Source organism: Spermophilus citellus (genome assembly GCF_964194105.1).
Source record: "Spermophilus citellus genome assembly, chromosome: 1".
In the NCBI taxonomy this organism is placed as follows: domain Eukaryota; kingdom Metazoa; phylum Chordata; class Mammalia; order Rodentia; family Sciuridae; genus Spermophilus; species Spermophilus citellus.
Window position 1 is genome coordinate 160,512,596 of NC_138182.1, and position 16,101 is coordinate 160,528,696.

The following is a 16,101-nucleotide window of genomic DNA, read 5'->3' on the forward strand; positions in this document are numbered from 1 at the left end:
TTTTTCTGGGACAAATGCATCTTTTTAACTGATAAAATTTTGACAAAGGTCAGATGAAATACAGTTATTTTAGAGGCTTTCTTTTTCTTTCTGTGTAAAATTTCTTATTTTACACATTAAGACAATTTTTGAAGCAAATTACCCTTGCAGAAAATGTTCCCCTTCACAAGACCATCAGATGAGCCCAAAGAAAAAAAAATTCAACTAATATGTGCCAACAGCTTTTAGTTATGGAATCATTAAAACTGGGTCAGGTCACAGCTTTTAAAATGGATGTTAGAGCTTTGGCAAATGTAGTTGTCCATTCCGCCTGCAGTGCAGAACCTGTGAGTCTGACATCGTGCTAAAAGCAGCTTAGGACCTTATGAATTGAGAACATCACAGAAGATACATGTCTGTAGAATCTAGTCTCTGGCTTGCCTCAGACTTCCTGGGCACTATTCTTTTACTCTGATAAATATTTGAATTTGAGAGCAACTGAGTAGTGCCCTTGAATTGGTTCCAAACAAGTTACATTCACAGATCCTCAGGGATGGGCACCTGCATTTACTGGTTGACATAACTTTGTTCCATGCCACTGGACTGTTGACCTTAACCACTAGTGTAAGCACCTGGTGGTCTGAGGGTCTCCTATGCCAAGAAAGTAACCTATGACCATGCTTTCAGTAGATTGCAAGGAGAAATGTTTCCTGTACCTCTTTCTAGTCTTATATCACCAGAGTCTCCCTCACCAAATGTCAACCTCAGTTTCAGCCAGATGCCAATGGTCTCAAGCTCGGTTTATAAGGGCTCAGTTTATAAGTTGGAAAGTTGAACAGATGCAAACTTTGGAATCATTCCAAAAAGAAACGTACTTCTTTAAAGTCTAGTTGTTCTAAATATTAGAAAGATCCTGGTTAAATTACTGGTAGATTCCTCAATATGCTTCTTCTAAATTCTTATTCAAAATGTCTAACCTAGGGATCAGGAATCTCCCCTATTGAGGGGAGTATTCATTTAGGTATCTCTAATCAGAATATACACACATTTTAATGTGAAGTCACAGTTTGTTCTGTGGGCTGAAGAGGTGCTGAGTGATAATGGAATTTACACGGTGAGACTTTTAATGAAAGGAAAGGAAAGGATAGAGTTTGTCCTTTAGAGGTTTTCTTTTCTCCTTTCTAGACAAGTCCTTCCAGCTCTAACATTCCAAATCAAGTCTTAGGTTAAGATGTGTACAGTAGGCATTGAAAGTCATAATACTGTTGATGTAACCAGAGAATTATGTGCGTGCATGTGTGTGCGTGCATGTGTGTGCGTACATGTGTGTGTATACGTAGTGGCTATGGGCATATTTCTGGAGTCAGAGATCCCAGGTCTCAATCACAGCTCCATAGGTTTTTGGCAAGTTGCTTAAACTAGTGTCTTAGTTTCTTCAGTAAAATGGAGACAAAAATAGTACCTCCTGCACAGGATTGATGCAAGCAATGAATTATGTAATGTGTAATGTGTGTATAGTGTATCTCAACAGGTGGCCCTGAGCAGCTCAGGGAATCCCCTCAAGGGAAATTTAAAAGAGACCTGACTAACTCTTGAAAAGCTCACATTAAAGGATTCACAAAAATCAAACCCATACAGAGTTCTTCTATGCTTATGCCATGAGCTTATTTGCGGTACCATCCATGTGCAACGTGATCACTAAAGGTGATGAAAATAAAACAGAGTACAAGAGTTGGTCCTTTCCTTCAAAGTTGTTGCTTTCCTAGTGGGAGAGATACAGGCCAAAAACTGTGGTAGGAACTATGTGGAGAGATGAGGAGTAATGTTGTGGGACTCAAGACTGGGCTCAGTATAAAAGTGACCAGCCTCTGGAATTCTTAAGTCCTATCCCAGCAGAGTGGACGATCCTTTTGGACTGAGGGGTAGAAGTATTATCAGTGTTAGAACAGCAGTTCTCTATTGCTTGGCACAAATTTCCCTCCATGGCTACCATTCAAAAAATTGTATTGTGATTTTTCTGTAATTTTTCTGTTATCTTCCTGGTACGAGTGAATGTTGGGTAGAGGCCTTTGGAGTCACTGTCCTCTCTTACTTGGCTGCTAGAACATGTGGTATTAAGTATAGATCTTTAAAAGATGCTTGCTTATTCATGCCTTTCTCACTAGAATTTCTTGTTTGGGACAGTGGAGGGGGATGATGACAAAAACTTAGATATGCCTTTAAGCAAGAGTTATGTGGCAGTAAGGATAAGATTGCACACTACAAAGATAACAGGTCAAATTCTAAAATTGTTTTCAGCTCTCCCTTCCTAATTTCTGGGAATAATTTTAGGGATAGCTAAATAGCTAAGGTATGGTAATGGAGAGAGTAGCTTTTCCTGTCATAAAATTTTAGAATCAGAACTTGTGCAAGTCTCAATATTTTCATTGTGCTGATTTCTGCCCCAGTCTACATGCAGTTGAGACACTGAATCCTTGAGGATGACTGTTATTCTTTCAGCTCTGAGACTTTAAGCAAACAATCTAAATTGTAAATCATAATGAAACAGCAAAGGATGGAGAATAGGCTAATCAGCCATTAAGGCCCTTTGGCCTTGGGGCTTTTGTTGAGAGGATAGAGAACTCTCTAGGAAAAAATGTCTAACTACACACATCCATGTGATTAGGAACTCACTGTTCTCCCAGCAGCCTGTCAACCATGTTGGTAATATACATTGAGAAATGATAAATAAAACAAAATCACTATCTTTTCTTAACCCTGACAAACCTGTCCCATGCTTTATGTGTGCGCCTATCACCATATGTACTCATCTGTGACTTGGTTACCCTCTTCAACCAACATTAATAAACTGGCTCCTGTTGACATCCTTAGTTTTATACCCCCCTTATTTAACTGCCTTTCTTAGGGACCCTCAGGAACTTAAAAGAATATAAAAATAGAGTTGACAGCCTTGAGAATCTAATAGGAAATAAATAATGAGTTAATCTTGGCAGGCTAATCAAGTAATTTTGTTGTTCCTAATAGTTCCTAAATTAGAACTGAAACTATTAGGAAGTAAATGCACCATTAAGTTGAAAACAGAAATTCCAACATTTGCTGGATATTGATGGACATCAGCCAGTTGATGAAATTTGGCAGTAGCGGTTTATAAATATATTTGTAAAAAAATATCAAGGTCTATTTTCTTAGATGGAGGTGTAATAATATTAAAACATGGAATCCCTGGAATGCACTGTATTTTTCATGAAACTACAGAAATAGACAGACATAATGGCAATGACCCCATTGGGAAGAGGAATACCAGCCCATTAGCAGACTTCTTCACCATGCCTTCCTCCTGGGAAGACATGGTCTTCTGCACATCAGGAGTCTTCAGAGAGGGCTGGTTTTGTCACACGCTAGATGTGACCTCTCTGTAATTCCCAGTAATAACTTGAAAAGACTTCTTTCGAAGTGGTGAAAGGAAAAACTAAAAATATCTTCACTGTTTCATCTGTCCTTTGGCTGCCTCAGAGCATGTTCGAAAAGCTCTTTAATGAGGCAATCTTTCCTTGTTATGAACGATGCCACCAAGAGTTATCTTAATACCACAGATGAAGACTTGTCACTCAGCCATCAACATGCCCCAACCCCTGCATTGAGCTCAGACCTGATTCTACAAAGTACGCAGAAATGACAAGTGCCTTAATGATCAGCCCATGTTTATCTTGAGTGCTTTAAATTTTAGTCTAACTGAAAGTTTTGGGAGCATCAAATATCAATAAGACAAGTATTTGAACAAAGGAGAGAAAGCCCCAGTCATGGGCCAAAACTTTCCTGTAATAATTTCCTCCAGAATGTTCCAGTAGTCTGCTACAGATCTGACCCTTATCCCCTTTATGGTGGTATCAGTTTTCTGTATTTACTGGGCCTGAGAAATTCCAGAATACCCTTCCTGTACTACATACAATTTTGGTGGGTCTTATATGCATATTTGCCAAGATTCTTCTCAAACCTACCAAAAAGCTAAAAAAATTTCATCAGCAGCTGAAATATCATTTTTTTTTTCTGAATTGTTTTCCATGCTACCAGGCAGGCAGAAGCAAATCAGTTTGCTGTTGTTGACTAGTTCCAGGTTCTTGGAAGCTGCCATATTTAGCTTTGTAGCAAAAGTGAGGATTGGCAGCATTTTCTCTACAATGTTGTTATTTTAATGATTGAAAAGCCTAGAATCAGTTTTGAGGCTCAGAGAGAGTATAGGCAAGTGTCTCTATCCATGCAGTCTTTGGGTAAAGGCCAGGATCCAATTTCCACTACATACTAGATGATTCCAGCATCAAAACACGTGCCTTAAACCAATGACCAGCTCTAGTCCAGCTCTAAATCTGGTTAGTTTCTTTTTGTTTTCTGAGCTTTTTTTCTCCATAAAAAAATACAGAACAAAAGTGGTTTTATCTACATATGTATTATTATTTAGAAGTACATAGCATGAGACTACTGTAGAAACAGAATTCTTAATAAATATAAGGTCACATTCTGTGAACACTCAGTATTTGGCTTTTATTTTCAATATTGTCCATAGAAGAGAGTGTTTGAGGCCTGGCCTCCCTCTATGATTCCTAACTGACTCTGAGACAGTCAAATCATTGCCTGCCTGATTAGGTGGCCTCTGCTGCACCCCTGGAGCCTTAGGCCCATTATTCTGGACTGAGTTCTCTATAAATGGACTTGACAAGAAGGTCAGCTCACTGGTGACATTTTTATTAAGCACATTAGCTGATCAAATTTCCTGTGGATCTAATCTCCCTGTAGTCATATTTTCTCTTGAGTGTTGATTACCTTAATTTCTTTAAAAATCTATCACTAGATAAATGTAGCTTTGGACCCTTTAAAAACAATCTTAAACCCATGAAACATATTTTAAAATCTTTGCATGCTTTGGTTTTCTAGACACTAACTCTTGCCTTGAGCTGGAGTACTGGTTCTTTCTATGGCTTTGGACCAAATGGCTGGGCTATGGGGGGGGGGTAATAGAACAGGCAGTGGGATAATTTGGCACCTGCAGATACCATTCCTCTTGTCTTCAGTTGTCTCTTGACATATTCTCTTAAAAACCAGCCCTGCACTTTTTGAGGTCATATTTTGCCTTTTTTTCTTGTAACCTAATTAATTGCTCATGAGGGCCAGAACATCATCAAGGAGGCTAGGAAAATAAGAACAATGTGGCAATGGGTCTGCAGTGCCTCAGAATGAGCTGCAATTTAATTCTCAGCCTGCTAGTTCTCACTTCTGAACCAACTTCAATGAAGCATATATGTTATAATGTAATTGAGGGAGTGAAAAGAAAAGTCCATGAAAAGGACTTAGCAAAGAAAAACTACTCAATAAGTGCTGGCTATTACTATTACCATAATTATGATGATTGTACTATGGGTTTGGAGGACATGCTTAGCACATTGCATAATTAGAAGAAGAAAAGTGCCTTTATTCTTTCTCTGTTCTGTTATGGATCCATTTAGATTATAACTCACATGTTTAAAATTTCCCATTTTGTTGCTCTTCTCTCTTTAAAAATGATGATTAAAAAACAGGTTTTAACATTTTCCCACTTATATGACTTTCTACTTTTGCTAGATATCTTAGAACTATTATCTTTTAAAATTTAGTTTGGTTCTTGGGCTGGAACTCAGGGCCTACTCTCATGCTAGGCAAGGTTTCTACCACTGAGCTACATCCCCAGCCCAGGACTATTATCCTTCAATAATAGTGGGAAAAGATCAGTGCTGATTTGAACAACATGAACTTCAGGTCATGCTCAGAAGAGAGAAGAAATAACTGCAAACGACATGCACCTTAAGCAGTCTGTACCTTGCTGCAGGGAGCAATCCAATAGGCTATGGCGAGAAAAGGGAGGCCTATGGAGACTCCAAAGACAGCCAGGAATTTCACAGCGATAGACTGTTGACGTAAGCCTGAGAGATTTTCATACCACATGGTAAGCAATTGCTGCTGACAGTTAGGATGAGCAACGAACTGTAAAAACAAAACAAAAAACAAAAACAAAACGCAACAGGAAAATGGCATTGATAGCACTTGAACAGTATACAATTTAGAAGTAACTTGGGGCTGAAGTGTTTGACCTGGGGGTGACCTGAGTGTTGGAGCTGGGTAGCTGGGGCAGGTACTTGCAGGGGTAAGTGGATATGGGTGGGGCTTCTGACTCTGGGATGCTGGGGAGCTTTGTGTTACAGCCAGAACCCTTGTAGGTTGGGCTGGCTGAATTAGTCCTTTCCAAAGAGAGGCCCAGGAGAAGCCTCAGGCACAGAAAATGATAAGCAGCTTTTGTATAAATGCTTGTCTTCAGTTCAGGCTGTTTATCTGATCAGAGGAGATTTATCTCTGGGCTCATTTGGAAAACCACACAGAGGAATGATTGGATCATTACTAGGGGTTTGGAGTCAGATTTTGGGTTTGTATTTTGCTCTGCCATTTACTAGCTGGTGTCCTTGTGCCAGCTATTTAACCTTTCTGAGCCTTAATAATCTCATCTGCAAAACAGAGTTTATCAGTCATCTTATAGGATTAAATGAGATACTTCAGAAAGGTACCCTTCTCTTTTCCTATGTGGTCTAAGGAAAAACAATTACAGTGTTTCCAGAGAATATTTGAAAATTCCTCTGTATTTCCTCACTGCATCTCAGTGGTGTTCAGCTTGGATCCATGGAGTTCTCGTGGTGTGCTGGAGCACTGGCACATTGTATTCCCAGGTAATACCTTTCTTTTGGGACATCATGCAGCCTCTCACCACCACCTTCCTTCCTTGGAACTGCCCTGCCCTAATGCTCAAATTATAAGTTGGACCTCTTGTGACCATCTGATATTGTGTGGCCTTGTCCCTAGATACCTATGATAGTTTATTTGACTAGGGATAGAACCTTGATCTGAACTGGGCCCATAAGGTTTTCTCTTTTAGGTATTTGGAAGTATGATGAAAGAGGCAGTTTATATAGTAGGCAGTTAACATGTACCTGGGGAGATCTGTGTTCTGAGTAGACTAGTTAGCAAAATAAGCCAGTTGAAAAGAGAAAGGAGAATGAAGATGTGAAGAAGCTGAGATAGTGTCTGACCCAGCTCCACTTTGCTCTTATGATCCCTGAGATATCCTTATATTCATAGACAAAACTTCCTTTTCCCACTTGATCTAGCATATAGGCTTGATTTACCACAATCAAAACACCTTTTTCTGCAAATAGTTTTTACCATTTGGCCATTTGTTCATTTGACCCTGTGTCCTAGCCAGTATAAACTGGCAATAGGCAATATTTAAGTAAAATTTATGGGAATAAAGTTTAAATTTGAGAAAATTATAAACATTAGCTTATTTTTTCCCCATGACAGGAAAAGGTATTATTTGTTTTTGGCAGGTCTATCCTTTGGCTCTACTCTGCATATCCAATAGATAGGGGTGCTATTGGGACCCATGGTCTAGAAAGACTTGACTGGATATTTTTTGAAAAAACTTTGAACTGATTACCCCAGAGTATAATGTGCCCATTTCATCTCATTTACCATTTTGGGTATTAAGAGAACATGTACAATGATTTCTGGGAAATGTAAAACATTCTCTTTTCATTATAAGAACAATATAAATAGAGCTATTTTAGAATTTTCAATGCAGACATGTTCTTGTTTCTAGTTTCTGGGAGCTCACAGTAGCAGCAAATGATCTGCAAGGACACTATCAAAGGTTTATTGGGCTCTGCAGCCTCTGATGTTACTATTACATGAATATTAGATGCAAGCAAATGAGCCTTCTTTTGTAGCATTATTGGACTCATAGCAACTAACTATTGTGGTCTTTCCAAGATAGACACAACAGATTCTCCTCAATCCACAGAAGACTCCACAGATCAGCAGATAATGTACTGTCCTGGCCCCCTTTCCAACTCATAACAAAGAGAAGCAACCGACAGAAAATTATGTAAATGTCATAGTGATTTAGAGTCTAGTCAGTCATAACAAGGTCCCAGAGTGGATGGTGGGTGAGCATGGGGGGAACAGTCATTTTTGTTTTCATCAGTCAAGCTTTTATGGGCACTAAAAGGGCCCTTGCTCTGGAGACTCAAAGTCTGATTCCAAGGTGGGACATATGCCCATGAAATAGTAGAAGATGACTACTGGACTCACCCTAGGGCTTCCTGTACCTTAGCTTCCCTGGAAGGCTCTTGTTGCATTCGCCATTATTAGTTTCCCTGTGACTGGGGAGAGCCCACCCCATGCTTGCTCTGCTGTTTCTATGCAGGCAAATCAGCACAACAGATTGGGTAGCATGAGATGGGGCAGGATTCTGAGACAGAGAAAAGTGGGGACCATCCCTACTGTCCCTCACTTGCCTGAGGGGAAGGCAGTGATCTAACTAGAAGAGAGGTACTCTCCTGAGACTCTGCTTTCCTTGATTAGATCTTTGCTAATTTCCACAGCTGCATTTATTCCTCCATAATAAAGCAATCTAGCTTTAAATACACTGTTTATTTGTAGACAGGCTTTATAATATAATGCTCCCAGAAAGCTGACAGCAGCTGATAACTGAAGCCCAAGCTGATGATTACCTTTTTATGGGCATTTTTCTATACTCCTGGAAGACCTTAGAAGACACCTTCATGACACATAGTTTGATGTGTATCAAAGGACTTTCTCTGCTGTAATTTTGATGCACAAAATATATCATCCCTGATCCAAGGAGGATGAGAGTAGCGAATGAAGTACACCAACAGGACACAAAGAAAACTCTAACGAAAAGGGCACAGAGTCAAGGAACAAAGGTAGGAAGAACTCAGAGTGGGAGGAATATTTTCAAAAGCAAGGTCAGAGAGGAACCCATGAAGAGAAGCCAACAGCTAGAAGGGAACTCAGAAAATTGGTATTTACTTGGGTTTGCTTTCTTTGACATCTAGCTCACAAAATAATGGAATGATCAAAGGATTAATATCACCAGGAGTTTTACCTAAGCCTCTCCTGCCCCAAGCCATTTGGCCTATAGCATGGTACTTTTAGGAAAATTCTTCAAGGGAAGAGCTGATGTGACTGCTTTGATTTTCCTAATGATAATGATTTCATACCATTTAGAGCAGGGAGTTTGTAATGGGCTGGAGTTGAGAATCTTTTAAGGTGGGTTTATGTGGGGATCAGTATCCTTATAGGAGAGAAAAAAAAATTATATTCATAACTGGGATGAACTGTTGTTCAGTAAACTGGGTAATTCAGGGAGTTTAGGAAGTTCAACTGCTAGGCAAGATAGAAGAGTACTCTGAGACAAAATTCTTTATAATGGAAGGGAGAATGTAGGATTAGCCAGACTGGGAAATAGGACCTGAGGGACTGGAATTTGTGGGCTGCTGGTTCTTGAAACCATCCCAATTCAATTTTCCTGGTGGCCCATTTGCACCAGCCTTCATGGATAATGTAACATTTGTGCCCAAAGCTGGTTTCCGGTAATATCTCATCTAAACTTCTTGTTCCTCCTACCACAGGTGCATTCTGAGAATATAATGCTAGCTTTTCAGGATTTTGGAGGCATATTGGCTGAACCTTGGCTCTTATTTATTTTTAATTGGCTCATGGGCTATTATTTTTCTTTCATAACCCAAAGGAAAACCACCCTTTGCTCTTTGCTCTACTTATATTCATCCACAAGGAAGTAGCTACTGTTTTAAACTAGTCAGTTTTGGAGAAGGTACAAAAATTCCTTAACCCAATATTGAGTTTTTTAAGGGCTGTTTTATGGGACATTCAGACCCATAGCCCATACATTAAAAACAGGATATAAGACTTCTATGATGGTGGGTGGTTAAGTACATGGATTGCTGTAGTGCTACCTGGGTTTAAGTCCTGTTTCTGCCTTAGGCTGGCCAGATGCTGTTAGGTTATTCTTAGTTCTTCACATGTTTAGCTTTCCCTCTTCTGTAAAATGAAGCTGATAATGAGGATTTAATGTTATTGTTTAGATATTAGATGTCCTCCAAAGCTCATGTGTGAGACAATGCAAGAAAGTTTAGAGGTATTGGGTTATGAGATCCTTAACCTAATCAGTGCATTAATCCTCTGACAGGGATTAATGGGTGGTAACTATAGTTAGGCTGAAGAAGGTGGGCTATTGTGGGTATACCTTTGGGGTATATATTTTGTCAATGGTGAGAGAAAAATTCTCTCTGGCTTCCTGGTGCTATGTCCTGAGCCATTTTCCTTTACCACACTTTTTTGACATTCTCTCTTGCCTAGGACCCAGAGCAATGGAGTCATCTCTCTATAGACTAAGACCTCTGAAATTGTGAGTGCCAAATAAAACTCTGTGCTCTAAAATTGTTCTTGTCAGGTCTTTTGGTTGCAGCAGTGAAAAAGCTGACTAAAACATTTAGTGAGTCAGTATTTATAAAATGCTGAGAACAGTACCTGGCAATAATAAGTTGTATATTAGTTTTAGATAAATAAATACAAGCCAATGGCTGTCCTTTCCTTTCCATTTTTCTTCCCCTCTTCCTCTTGTTTCTCCTTTCCTCCCTCCCACTCCCTACCTCACCTTCCTGCCTGTATTCCTGACTGCTGTTTTGTTGGCAGACATTTTCTTAAAGTATCCATGTAACCTAAGCAGGCAGTCCTTCTCTATCCAGTTCCTCTTTCCTCATCCCCCACTGAAGGTGGAGCTTGACTTATCCAGGCTATTAAGTCAAAATGGGCTATTATTCTTTGCTGGGGCCGTCAGGGTCACCATCAAGCCTATTCATCAGACACACTGGTACTAGCTCCTCTAATGATTATGGAGCCCTCTCTCAATGAGGAGCAGCACAGATTACAGACAGAACCCGCAGAAAGCTCTTCTCTCCTTCTCCCTCCCTTAGAGCCTCTCCTCTTCATCACCTTAAAAGCTGCTAAGTCCTGCATGTAGCCCTTTTGGGGGGGAAGGGAAGAGGGCTGCCTTGAGACTATATGATTTCCATATCTCTTAAGCATAGATTTTTCTCTCTGATACTAGGTCTTATTTATACAGTAATGAGATGTGGCAATGCATGTTTTGATAAGCTGAAGAATAACTTAGCTGGAGAAAAATTTCATGAGATTCAATGCTTATGGGGAAGATAACTTTCTTTAATATAGATATGCTATCAAAGCACCCCTCCCCCGACTATGTCTCATGTGACTTTGGTCAAGATTTTCCCCTTTGCTTGTCACTAACATTAGTTATAGACATCCTTTCTTCTGGAAACTGTCTTCAGAGGAAAAAGAAGACAGACACTGCATCAGCCATCAAGTGGTTGTTTCTCAGTGCAGGGCAGGCAGTCCACATGAATTATAGTAATTGTGTGGTGTCATTTCTTATTTAGAGCATTATATAGGATTAGGTTCCATGGTGCTAATATTCTTCTCTTCTTTTTTAGTCTTGGCAATGCTCTCAAGTCATGGTGGTTGGGAGGAAAGAAGAGAGTTGGAAAGGTCATCATTTACTGGTTTGTTTTGTTGGTTTATTCACTTGTTCATTCCTTCATCCACTCAATAAACATTCCCAAGGGAATCCTCTAGTAGGCACTGTCCTCAGCACTGGGGACAGGTTGCAGTCTTTGTCCACAGGGAACTCTCGACTTTATTATTGGAAGTGGAAAAAAACTTAATAGCAACACCCCATTAATTCCTGAGCAGGCCCTTCATGGTGGGTGAATGAATGAATAGCAAGTGCTCATTGGAGCATGGATCATTAGATGGTGGCATTAGTGTCATTTCTTATGGGTTTCTCTTTATTTGTGCCCCACATCATCAGAGAATCTAGTTGCTAGAATCTAACACATTCTAGGGTTTGACCACCCAGGTTCAAAACATAGATCTTCTGTTTCCTATCTGAGTGATCCTGGGTCAGCCATCTCACTGCTCTTAGTTTTGTGATACCTGCAAGAGGTATCACAGTGCTTAGTAAGTATTGAAGGTGGTCACTTGAATGAATATTATTCCCATTACCACTTTTTCCAGTTCCTCCAAGGGCTGTTTATATAGTTATAGTTCTTTCACTCTTGCTGAGTTTATACTATTAGCATAGAGTGTTGAATAGCTATGTTCTTTTAGAGTTAAGCATTCCTGGAGTATATAATGTGTTTCATTAAAAAACTACTATTATTTTATTAAGTTTTAAATTTATGGGGCACTTTGTTATGGGCCAACATTGTTATTGTGCTCATCAAGCCTGTTTATTTATCCATGAAGTTCTGGAATGGCCATTATAGGAAAATAATCCATGATAGTCCTGGGAGATGGTGGTGGTGAGTTTTGGGTGAGGAACCATATAGTCATAGCTCTTTTTAGATGCCTCTAAATATGGGCACCAGGCAAAATGGAAAGTTTGAAAGATATATCTTTAAGTTTATACTGTTATTTACTGAGGATCTAGTATGGAAGGAACTGAAGTTATATTATTATCCATAATCTTCGCAATGTCTCCTCTAAAATGGATGTTTTTTACATGTCCACATACACAAATGGGGTTGTATTAGCATTTCCATGTTTCATTTGAAGAAAGTGAGACTAGACTATGTCAAGTTAGCCACAGTCTCATGGCTAGAAAGTTGAGGTTCTAATTCTCATATACCTCTAAGCCTGAGCTCCTTTCACTTCACTAAATGCCCTCCCCTTGAATTTTCTTGATATGACGGATTTGGACTTTAACCTCTGCTGGTCTTAGTTCCTTGTCATAAATAAAACAATAAAAACCAGATATTACTGAGAACTTACCATTGTTCAGGTTGAGCACTTTATAAACTTTTTTTTTCACTTATTCCTTGTCATACAATGTGGTGAGAACAATCATGCCCATTTAAAAGCTGAGAACACTGTGACAAACACTATGTTGTAGAGCCATTCATAACCACCTCCTTATGTTGCTTCTCCCTACTGAGGCTTCCAATATCTCCTCTGGGTCAGGCCACTGTCCCATTCTGTCCACTAGGCAGGAGGGTATCTCTGTGAGCCTGTGGATTTCAGAAGTGCCACAGAGAGGCTTGTATGTTTTTCAGTCAGAGTTCTGGGTGTCTCCTCTTGCCCTGTGATAGTGAACTATGTCCTTTTGGGGAGGACAGTTGATTTATGACTTTCATCTTCAGAGTAGTAGAAGTTGCTATGCTAATCCATATCCACTTCATTTATACTGTTTGTGATAGATGAAAGGATAGAGATATAGATAGATGGGATTTTAGCTGGGGAGAAAGGAAGTAAATCGAAGGGAATGGAAAGAAGAAAAAGAAAGAAGAACAAAGCAAGGGAAGGGAGAAAGGAAGTGGGAGATAAAGTTAAAAACTTGTCCTCCAACTGTTATTCCAACTTGGTTTTTACTCTTTTTCTTTCCATTCCTAGTGTCTATTCAAACTGTGCCAAGCTAGTCCCTGAGCCTGCCATAAGCATCCTATCTCTAAGTCTCTGCTCAAGGGATCTGCTACCTTAAATGCTTTTCTTCATATCTTTCCTTGTTCAAGTTTTATCCAGCTCTGCAATTATCTCTTCCATGAAGGCTTACCAAGATTTTACCAATCCGGTGAGAATCTTTCTTTTCTTTTATGTAATTCTTAGTTTGTCTCTCTTATACTCAGTATATGCCTATATGACCCTCTGCTGGACAGCAGATTTCTCCTGGAGGGCTCCTGTTTGTTCAATGAGTGGGTTCCATTTGAATAAATGGCAGAGTCAGAAGTTCTCTACTTTTAGACTGCAGACATGGTATCATCCACAGGACCAAAGTAGTCTTCTTACTTACTGTCGCTGTGGTACGGCAGATTCTCAGCACTATTTGGCTATGGCATCACATCTGGAAGAGCCACATGGGTACAAAAGGCTAAAGGTTTGCTTGCTTTCCAGGGGTCATGATGAACAGATAATGATTGAATTCATGTCTCTGCTGAATTCAGTTTTACTGTAGAAGTGCCAGCAGATTGGAAATAATAACAACAACTTCCTTAATTCCCAAAGGCAATTGAGTTAGGAGTTTAAAGAGCCTGCCAGGAAAAAAATTATAGCACCATCTGGAGAGGTACCTTAAGAACAATGAGCCAAGGAGGAGGATGGAGTTGGAACTCAGCCTAAGGGAACTTTTGGCTACAATTTGGGGTTCTTTATTTCATATAATCTGCTTAAACACACTCTGCCTGTACCCTTTTCACAGTATTGCTTTAGAATTTCTTGCTTTTTGTTTTGGTCTTTATTTTTTAGTACTAGGGATAGAATCCAGGGCTTCAAGTACCCTAGGCAAGCACTCTACCACTGAGCTATATTCCCACCCTAAAATTTCTCAATTTTGGACTACTATCAGAAACATCCTCCTCACTGTTGGGAGGTTCCATTTTGATACATGTATCAATGTCTCTCACTTGTTTACAGCCTTCCCTGACTGTCTTCCATGTGTGGACCCCAGTCCCACCCAATTGTGGCATGCTTCTTGGTTATTTCCATAGCTAAGAGTCGTGCCAGGCAGCTGCTCACTGAGCATTCTGGAAATCTTCCAGGTAGCCAGAGGATATGGGGACTGCTGAAGGGTCTTCAACTCCTGCAGATACTTCATTTCACCTGAATTTTAGTTATGTAGCTCTCTCCATTATTCTCAAAGATGTATCTCTATTCCAGTTTCCCTAGCAGAACATAAAACAATCTCTCTCAGCTGTCCTTAAAACAAACCTCCAGTTTTCTAAATCAAAGGGAAATACTTATACATATGCCCCAAATTGGTGGGCTGCTTTGAGGACTAGTGACTCAGCAGCATCTCTCTCACCAAAGAAAGAATGATTTTCTGAAAATCATGAAGCAGCCCATGCCTCAGTCTGAGTTGCAGGAACCAAGACAAATGTCATTGGACTTCTCCCAGAGCTGTGGGTGAGCCATTTCCTGAGCACAGGTGCCTAGGCAGCGGGCCATGGCTGAACTTCCTGGAGATGGATGAAATGCTGTGATTTGCAAGTGCTCACCAGGTTCTCCGACAGCAGTGAATCCAGAGAGTACAGATGACATGGCCAGAGTCCTACTGCTCTAGATGATTGCCTCTGTTCTTTCACAGTGTCATAAAGAAGCTACTCTGCATACCTAGGTAGCCTTTTTTTTTTTAACCCCATCTAGTGCTGTGACTTATCCTGAAACTAAAGAAGTAGTAGAAGCTGCTTCTAGAAAACTTTCTTGGATTATTTCCACTACTTCCCTTTTTGAGACTTTGCCTCTAGCCAAGTTTCTGTGAATACCATTTCCAAACATGGCAAATGTATCTACCCAACTGTGTTCAAAGAAGTTCCATTTAGCTCCTCTAACATTCGGTTCTAATCAGCCTTTAAAATCCAACTTCTTCTTCACCTCCCAGTTCTACTAAGTCCCTTGGTCTCCCAAGATGTCTTGGACTCCCATGGATCTAATTCTGTGGCCCCTTCATTTGGCAATCATTTCTTGAGTATGGATAGGCTATAGTCCTGTATTTACATCTTATCTTTTCTATTGTTTTACTCTCCTTGAGAGAACCAACTGTTTGTGTATGTCCAAGAGTGTGCAGCCTTATGTTTTGCATGTAAGGGGTGCTCAGTAAACTTCTGTTGAATGATCAATAAATTGAATGTTCTTCTGAAACCTTTTAAGATTTGTTCCATGATTTTCCCTGTGACTCATCATCCCAGAATAGTTTCAAAATATGACAAATCCTCTATTATTCAAGGTCTGATGAACACTTAACTGTCTTCACGTCTTTACTAAAAAGTAGATAAGGAGAGATGATGAAAACTAAATGGGGCTCTTGTCTTGTGCAAAAGATTGAAATATAATTCTAAAATAGGTGTTGAGGATCATTTCTTGATCAAATGAGGATTATTTAATTTCTCTGTACATTATGTACCACTGAAAGCTTATATAAATTCAATATTTTAATATCAATTCAAATATTTATATAATAATAATAATAATAATTACTATGATAAGAAATAACTATTTTTTTGAGCACTCTTTTCTGCCAGACTTTGTGCTTAACAGTCATTGTATTACTTAATCCTGTATTAGTCTGCTTTCAGTTACTATAACAAACTACTTGAAGCTGGGTACAAAGAGGCTTATTTAGCTCATAATTTTAAAGGTTGTAAGTCAAAGCTT

The 16,101-nt window shown here is 39.5% G+C and overlaps 1 protein-coding gene and 1 long non-coding RNA gene across 8 annotated transcripts in view; one reads left to right on the forward strand and one right to left on the reverse strand.

The window, feature by feature from the left end:
• The window catches only part of LOC308646711, a 572,715-nt gene that overhangs the window by 62,791 nt on the left and 493,823 nt on the right, over positions 1 to 16,101 (forward strand). Inside the window, exon 5 of one of the 7 annotated variants that reach the window (XR_014021457.1) lies at positions 13,348 to 13,525. The exons of the other annotated variants lie outside the window; for them this stretch is intronic. This is a non-coding gene — a long non-coding RNA (uncharacterized lncRNA). The remainder of the gene's footprint in view (positions 1 to 13,347; positions 13,526 to 16,101) is intronic. 7 annotated transcript variants of the gene reach the window in all.
• TRPC7 (transient receptor potential cation channel subfamily C member 7) overlaps positions 1 to 16,101 on the reverse strand; it is a gene marked incomplete at both ends in the record, with an annotated part of 165,372 nt that overhangs the window by 56,382 nt on the left and 92,889 nt on the right. The window contains one exon of the mRNA XM_081290001.1: positions 5,827 to 5,991. Coding sequence (XP_081146127.1) covers positions 5,827 to 5,991 — 165 coding nt within the window. The remainder of the gene's footprint in view (positions 1 to 5,826; positions 5,992 to 16,101) is intronic.